The sequence below is a fragment of the Aulonocara stuartgranti genome (genome assembly GCF_965226115.1).
Source record: "Aulonocara stuartgranti genome assembly, chromosome: 6".
NCBI lineage: Eukaryota > Metazoa > Chordata > Actinopteri > Cichliformes > Cichlidae > Aulonocara > Aulonocara stuartgranti.
Genome location: NC_138944.1, coordinates 23,689,328 through 23,697,984, shown reverse-complemented (window position 1 = coordinate 23,697,984; position 8,657 = coordinate 23,689,328). Strand labels below are relative to the sequence as shown.

The 8,657-nt window shown below is 42.3% G+C and overlaps 1 protein-coding gene across 2 annotated transcripts; it reads left to right on the top strand.

Moving 5' to 3' along the window:
* Positions 1 to 560: 560 nt before the first annotated feature.
* Positions 561 to 7,527, top strand: mogs (mannosyl-oligosaccharide glucosidase). Of its 2 annotated transcripts, none has more exons than XM_082536349.1 (5): positions 561 to 689; positions 1,755 to 2,118; positions 3,517 to 3,740; positions 3,883 to 4,076; positions 5,071 to 7,527. In XM_082536349.1, the coding sequence occupies exons 2-5, from the start codon at positions 1,770 to 1,772 to the stop codon at positions 6,836 to 6,838; spliced, it is 2,535 nt and encodes an 844-aa protein (XP_082392475.1). In that variant the 5' UTR covers positions 561 to 689; positions 1,755 to 1,769; the 3' UTR covers positions 6,839 to 7,527. The 2 variants fall into 2 exon arrangements, with proteins under 2 accessions (XP_082392475.1, XP_082392476.1); XM_082536350.1 differs by lacking the exon at positions 561 to 689 and adding an exon at positions 704 to 1,573.
* Positions 7,528 to 8,657: the final 1,130 nt, after the last annotated feature.

Sequence of the window (8,657 nt, the reverse complement as noted above, 5' to 3'; positions counted from 1 at the left end):
CAAGACCTTTCTGTGCATAAAGAAATGCCTGCAAACCTTAACGAAGTAAAGCAGAGTAAGAAAAATCCTCCAAAAATGATTTGCTGCTAAAGTTAAGCTGAAAACAATTCAAGTTACTGCTGCTACAAGGTTGTTCTACAAGCTACTGAATCACGGGCTCCACTCATTTAACACACACTGATTTAATCAGCGTTTATTAAAATCTTTTATTAAAACCTGTAACCAAGACTCTGGCCCTTTAAGGACATATGTGGCTCTGGTTTAACCTAGCATAGCTTTACTATTCCTACAGTATAAATAAACCGGTTGAGATAAATGTGCGTTAAATTAATTCGCGGTATATAAAATATACCATATACAGTTCACGGTTAAAATCCTACTACTTTTTGTTTAGTAAAATCTATACTTGCTTGTATGCAGTGGTTTATTAAACTCTCATTTTTAACGCTTAAATGAAAACGCCTTCTAAGCGTTAGTTTTACATTTATTCTAATTATAAATATTATTATTATTATTATTATTATTTTTTTTTTTTTTTTAGGGGCAAGCGGTAAATCATTGGATGACATCATTGGCGTGCGGTAGGGAGAACATAGACACGTCAGTGGAAGCGAGCAGTAACCAGGAAGTGGCTAGCAAGCTTAGCCAAGTACGGATAATGATCGGCTGAGACTCTGGTGTTTGGACAGGTCGGTGATGGTTTGCTCAATGAACATGTAGCTAGAAATGATAAATGAATCCGAATTTAATCGCCTGCAGGCTAACTAAGGCCAAAATATACTGCGACAGACAGCTGTTAGTCCTACCAACTCACGTTAGCATTGAGGCAACTAGCGAGTAGCGTGCAACCTGCAGGCGACGTTGCATTGCCGGGGTGTAGGGGCGAGGAACTAGTTCACCGTTTTAAACAGGTGTCGGGAAATGGCTGCTGAAATCGAGACCTCTGCGTGTGAATGGGATACATTTATAAAAATGCTTTATAAAGTCGACATTTCCGGCTCCTGTACACAGTGCAAGGTTATCAAGCTAGACCGCGTTTTTATGCTCGAGACTACGTGAAACTGCACAGTTCCTTCAGGACTGACAAGTTTAATAGGGATGCATTTTACTGGATGAATGTTTCCCCGGATATTTCCGGGTTATATGCTTTAGTCCCCGTCATGAGTCCTGCCTCCTCGGTCTGATTTCATCATAGAGTTAGAGCTTTTTATACTTGCTATATTGCAAGACTACAATTTCTTCTCATCTCGGGGTCTCCAACACAGATCAGCTGCCTCTGTCTGCACCCTATCATAGACATCCACGAACCTTCTCTGTGGTCTTCCACTTCTCCCCCTGCTTGGCAGCTCCATATTCAGCATCCACTATCCCTCCTCTGCACACGTCCTAATCGTCTCAGCCTTGGCTCTCTTTGTCTCCAAAGCACTTGACGTGATGCTTCCTGCTCACATAATACTTCAACCTTCCTTCTCTTCATCTATCAGTCATTTATGACAGCTGTGGCCACTGGCACCCTGTTGCTGGACAATAGCATCGAAGCCTGTCATTGATAATCCTGGCCTTGACTGATCCGGTATGGTAGTCTTATTTTTGATGATCCGTATGCTTGATTTGCCCATGATTTTACACTGGATACCCTTCCTGAAGTGTCCAGGCTTGGAACTTTGAAATTGATTTATTTATCCCATAATATTTATCAATGATGATAATCAGCATGATAAATCTTAACTCTTTCTTTGTTGTCTTTTTCCTAGCTTCTGTAGGGTAGGATGGGCAGGCAGAGGAAGAGGGTGGTGACGGGTGAAGCTGCTCCACCTCCACGGAAAGATGAGAAGCCCTCTGCATTTCACCGCAAGGACAAGAAAAAGAAAGTCAATATTGGGAAAATGTTCATTAACATCTCAATTGGTCTCTGCATATTCAGCCTCATCTGGTTCTTTTATGCCATCTACATGAGATCCAGCCTGGCTAAAAGGGTGGTGACTCTGCATCCGTCTCCTCACGTCCTGGATGCCAATAGCACCGATGCCAAGGTTTCCCCAGAGAGGTTCTGGGGGTCATACAGGCCTCAGGTCTACTTTGGGATGAAAACAAGGAGTCCCAGGTCTATTGTGACAGGTATGATCACACATTTAGAGTCAGGCTAAGGCTAAACACTTGTGTCATTAAATGTTTTAATGAAAAACAGCGACTTATTGTATTTTAAACATCGGAATATTTAATAATGAATATCTAAATGGAAACAATATAGCAATGTGGCCACTTGCTTGTTTCCCAAAATGACATGTTAGAAAAACACGTTTGTCTTTGTGATTTTATTGTTCGTTCAACTCTGGTGAAAGACTTTTGAGACTGTGAAAAATCATTTTTTTAACCTTTCAAACCCCACAAACTGCCATAGGTTACAAATGTAGCTTCAACTTACTACATCTCAGAAAAACAAGTGTCTATGAATATGCTGGCCATTTCATTAGTTGCACGTGTTCGAGTGCTCATTAACACAAATATCAGCCAATCACATCACAGCAGCTTAACACATTTAGGTATGGAGACATGCTAAAGGTTGACCTGCTGAAGTTCAGCTGGTAAATGAGGAAGAAAGGTGATTGAAACTCAAATAATCACTCGTTACAACCAAAGTATGCAGAAGAGCATCTCTGAACGTACAGCACATTGAACCTTGAGGCAGACAGATAGCAGAAGATTGCAGATGATCACTCCTGTTAATTAAGAACAGGAAATTGAGGCTACAATTTCGACACGTTCACCAAAATTGGACATCGGAAGATTGGATAAACGTTTGATTTCTGCTGCAAGCATTCATATTTTAGGATCAGAACGTGGCGTAAGCAGCATGCACTCAACGGTTCAGGCTGACGGCGGTGTAAGGGCATGGGGGATATTTTCTTGACACACTGGGATCATTAGAGTCAACTGAGCATCATTTAAACACCACAGCTTAGCTGAGTAATATTGATGATCACGTCCAGCCCTTTACGACCACTGTGTACCCATCTTCGATGAGTTTGTTTCAATGGTTTTAAACAGGAGAGTTTAGCTGTGCCTTGAAGCTCCACTTACCTACTCAGCATCCTTGGTTGAAATGAAACAAACATATAAAGTAAAAAAATATATTTAACTGTAAAACTTTATTAAAAAAACAAAGACTGAAGAAGAATCTTTTTCTTTTTTTTGTAGCTTTTCTGTCAATCACAACAAGGGCACGCTGGTAGAATACGTGGAATTTCTCTTTAATATTTAATGTAATGTAAATATGTAATTCATCTTTTATTTTATAAATCCTAATCCTCCATATTTGGATAAAATTTTGAGTGCTTCCCAAAATTAAGAACACTTTGACTGCACTTAATATTATTGATAATTAGTTGACAGGACTACTTACGGTACATTTTGAGGTACTATTTGCAGATTGCCACATAATCCTGAGCATAATTTGTACAAGTTTATTGCTTTTAACTGAATTTTTCTTTTCCGTTTATGTATAACTCTTGTCAGGCATGATGTGGATGCGTCAGTTTTCTGACTTGGACATGAATCTCAGGCACACTTGTGAGCAGGGCGATCGCCTTCAAGGCTACGGCTGGCTCATGCACGATGGCCTCACCTTTGGCGTCCAAGAAATCCGAGACAACGATTTCACGCTGACCACCGAGTTTGTTAAGAGGATGGGAGGGGATCATGGAGGAGACTGGACGTGGAGGGTCACAGCCAAACAGCATGTGAGTAATAACTTTGCACCGCCGCAGCTGTTATCTCACACGATCAAAAGCAGCTGATAATATTCTGCCATCTAAGTTTATATATTTTAAATGTATTTATGTTCTTCCACTGGTGATTTGTATGTTGTTCTTCAACCACCAGAGCTCCGCCCCCCAGGCACCAGTCATCTCCCTGATGTTTTACGCAGCAGCAGACGCGCAGGGCTCGCTGCAGGCTCACGTAGAGGAGAGGAATCGCCTCGCGTCCATCACCGGTTTCTCAGAGGAGCTTGGAAACTTTAAGATCACCTTCCGAAAGCCTGTCACTGGGGAGCTGTCCAGTGCTAAATACGCCACGTGAGTGTATGAGTCCAAACGTGAATAGGAAAAATAGTACACTAAATACAAAGGCAAAGAAGTTGGAGAGAACATACTTTTAAGAGGCTGCTCAGAATTATCAGGGTTAAGGATATGCATCAAACAACAGTGGTCTAAACTTTAATAAATGTAGTACAGCTGCCAAAAATTCCAATTAGCAGTCAGTGATTTAAGGTAAACCTTGATAGAACGGTGAAAACATCCACTCGTGTAGTAGGCAGGAGTCCTAAGTCAGCAAACACAAATGAATTTCTAGTAGAGAATCATGACTTGAATGAGCCATAACATTTTAATTATGTTGCACCGTCTTGGATGGTGTTTTGTGGTGTGATTTAGAGTCATCCTAATTATTACTAGAGTACCTAAAAAAGAAATCTAACCACTAGATGTCAGCAGATGAAGATTTTCAGACTTGATGATACAGGTTTTCTCAACATTGGGACATTTATTTTAGAGGAATATGTACAAAACATTTTACAACCAGTACAAAAATAAAAGAAAAAAACTAATGTACTGCTGAAACAACAGATGATATTAGTGCAGTGAAGGTGTTGTTCACAGCAGGAAAAAACTGTTGTTGCTTCTTATTGAATGGACGAGGAGTATGCTAGCTTTCTGCTAGCAGCATTTACAGGGAGGAGGAGTATTTTGCACTTTGAAGAGGGCCAGAGAAGACCAGCATAGCAAAATAGCAAGGTACAGTATGCACGGATAGAAATGATAAGAATTGTATATGAACTGTTCCAGTGATTAGCTGTGGGAAGGGGCATGATGAAGTTTTATTGTGACCTTCTGTTCAAACTCTGAGTCATTACTACAGCAGGAGATATCAGAAGTTAAGCTACAGTGTGCTAAGTTCAGTTAAGGTTGCTTAATAGTTGTAGCTGAATACAAAATACACTGTAAGGTTTTGTGTTTATTCAACTGATTTGGTACTACACGGCAGTCAATGCTAGTTTTCTGTCTTTTTCAGCTACAACTACCTTCAGACTGTGTCTCCTGGTCTGGAGAAGCTGACTGACATTGTGAAGTACAGTCTGAACCGCAGGTTTGTGTATAGCCCTCCGTCTGGCGAGAAGAAGCATTACATCGGTGTAGATACCTACAAACCCCCTCACCACCAAAACCAGCAGAAACCTGACCAGAGGAAGGAAAGCGACTTTGTGGTGTACCAGGTGACTGTTCAGACACCTTTCCAGATTGAGGTTCTGTTTGAATCTGGAAGCTTTCACGATCGCCCCAACCAGCTGGTGGGCTCCATCATGACTCAGGAGCTGGAGAAGAGGAAAGCGGAGTTTGATGCAAAGTTTGAGAAAGCTTTTGGCCTTGAGAAGAAAGGTTTTAGCCAAGCGTATATTAAATTCGGCAAGGCAGCACTCAGCAACATGCTGGGCGGAATGGGCTACTTCTTTGGGCAGTCGGTAGTACAGTCGGTCTACAATGAATACCCTCTCCTTTATCCCGAAGGTGCTTTATTCACCGCTGTTCCATCACGCTCATTCTTTCCCAGAGGATTCCTTTGGGATGAGGGCTTTCACCAGCTGCTGTTGAGTAAGTGGGATCCCCAGGTGACGAGGGAGGTCATTGCCCACTGGATAGACCTGATGAATATGGAGGGCTGGATCCCCCGTGAGCAGATTCTTGGAGATGAGGCTCGCAGCAAAGTCCCATCTGAATTTATTGTTCAACGAAACGAGAACGCCAACCCCCCTACGCTTTTCTTAGCGCTTCAGGAGCTTATTGAACAACTCTCATCCAATCCAGACAAGGCAGCATTTCAGCCAACCTTGCATTTCCTCCGACGGCTCTTCCCCAGGCTCAAAACCTGGTATGAATGGTACAACACCACACAGACGGGGCCCCTACCCAATTCTTACCGCTGGCGTGGACGCGACAAGGACACCAATCTGTTTCTCAATCCCAAGACCTTGACCTCTGGGCTGGATGACTACCCACGGGCCTCACACCCCTCAGCAGATGAGCGTCACGTTGACTTGCACTGCTGGATGGCGTTGTCCTCAGGCATCATGGCTAAAGTAGCTCAGCTTCTGGGCGAGCCCCATGAGGACTACCAGCTCTCACACAAAGTGCTCAGTGACAACAACCTGCTCAGTGAGCTCCACTGGTCAGAACAACACCGTGCTTTCAGTGACTTTGGCAACCACACAGAGGATGTATCCTTGCAGAGGGAGAAGGTGTACGTACCTCCAGGGCAGCCTCGTCATCAGTTCCCCGTAGCTCGTCTCGTTCGCTCTGTCCGCAGGGCCCCCAAAGCGCAGCATGTTAATGCTTTGGGTTATGTTAGCTTGTTCCCGTTCTTACTGCAGATTCTCCAGCCCGACTCACCCAAGCTGGAGCATATTTTCCAGGATATGAGAGACTCCAATAAGCTGTGGACACCCTACGGCCTGCGATCGCTCTCCAAGTCCGATCCACTGTACATGAAGCGAAATACAGAACACGATGCCCCCTACTGGAGAGGACCTATCTGGATTAACATCAACTACTTGGCAGTCAGAGCGCTCCACTACTACAGCCACACAGAAGGGCCATACCAAGAGAAGGCAGCTGTTCTTTATGAGGAACTCAGGACTAACATTATCAATAATGTTTATAGACAGTATGTTGAAGCAGGGTATATTTGGGAGCAGTACAATGACGGCACCGGCAGGGGGCAGGGAAGCCACCCCTTCACCGGCTGGTCATCTCTGACCCTATTAATGATGGCTGAACAGTATTGATGCTGTTGATTTTTATCTCCTATCTTTTAAGATACTGGCCTTCATTTATCTGGATGTGACTGAAACAGCATTGTGCAGTAAAGAGTAGCGACACGCAACGAGATCCAAAATTAGAAACCGGCTTCTGCGGTCACACTGTCTCGTTTAACCTTTGATCAGAATTAAGTGTTTTCACACAAGTATTTTTGAAGGGCAGTTTTAAACAAGCCTAAGTGCAGCTACACTGTCTTTGCCAAGTTTTTGGAGCCAAGCTCCCTCTAGTGCTTCAGATGCATTTAACTTAATTGTCTACACCTTCACTGGTCCAGCCTTTAGTACGGAAAAAGAAAACGGACATCTATGTTTGTTTGTCTTCTTAGGGAGGATTCATGTTTTAACAGCAGTGTGGATGACAGTTTTTATACGGACAGCTGTTTGCTAAAAAAAGTTTCCTGGAAAAGTTCTACGAGTCGTGCTTTCACTTGACAAATAAGGGCCATTATCTGTAACTGTGCCATTTTCTCTTTAATCTATCATGTCTTTGATTCTCTGTCTTAATGATTGATTATTTTGACGTTTAATTGTTTAATCAGTCTTTTGGGGGAAAAAAATGTTACATTCAGTCTTTTTCAGCATTTTTTGTTGCCTGTGGTTTGACTGGCAGGGAATGCAGCAGAGACTGTGACAACAAATAAATGGTTTAAATATTTTTTTTTTGTCAGAGTGTACTTTATTTTGGAAATACTGGTGTGTTTGCAATATTGGAAGCAGGTTTTTTTTTTAACTTGCTAAGCCTTTAACTGCCATTTCTGCTTGACATCCAACAAAAAGAAAATTACCCTGTTATGGTTGAAATACTGGCGGCTTTGTCTGCTACTACAAATACACAAATGGGCCAAAAACATTAAAACCATTGACGGCTAAAAGTGATCATTTTATCACAATGAGACATCCTGCTGGGATACAGTAAGTCCTGGTATTCCTGTGGATGTTACTTTAACTACTGACCTAAATGTTGTAGTTAAGTACACCCTGTCATGGCAGCAGGCCGGTGTGCCCCCCTATCCTCATCCACAGTGGCCCGTCCCCACAGCCTACAGGACCCAAACTATCTTCTGCCAGTTTCCCAGAACCAGACATCAGGCAGGTTAGATCAGGAAGGATCTACATAATGTTATACAGGTGGTTCTAATATCACGGCTGGCTGGATATATATAGTAGTTTTTACACACAAACAGTTCATTTTTTTATTCAAGCATAATCTTAGATTAGGAAAGTTGTTCTTTTTGTAGCCTTTTTATCTTCTAAGCTCCAGATCTTTATAATATCTCTGATAATATCGCCCACCCTCTAGGAGTGGATATTATCCCAAAAAACACGATTAAGTCTGAGATCTAAGTGTTAATATTTAATGAATATTATGCAGTACCACAGAGAGGCTAAGTGTGATTTTCATCCTCAATGTACAGCTTACATGGAAGGCTGTCCACTCTTCCAGTTATTGACATAAAGTTGTGTTGCAGGTACTTCATGTCATTGTCAGTCAAAGCCGACGGTAGCTTCAACACGCTGTGACCTTATACAGCAGCCGGTCCTTTTTCTTTTGTGAGATGGCGCATTTGAAGGCCTTTTGCTGACGTCAATTTTTTCCCTGGTTTTTTTTTTTTTTTTGCATGGTTTCCATGGAGCACAGTTGTTGTGAGGGCTTGGTGCTTAATTAGCCAAGATCAAAGGCATAGAGGAGACATACATGGCAAATTCTTTTCACTCCTTGACATATGTTGCCATACATTCACGCACATGGGCAAAGAGTGGCAATGTTCTTATTAATACTTTGACA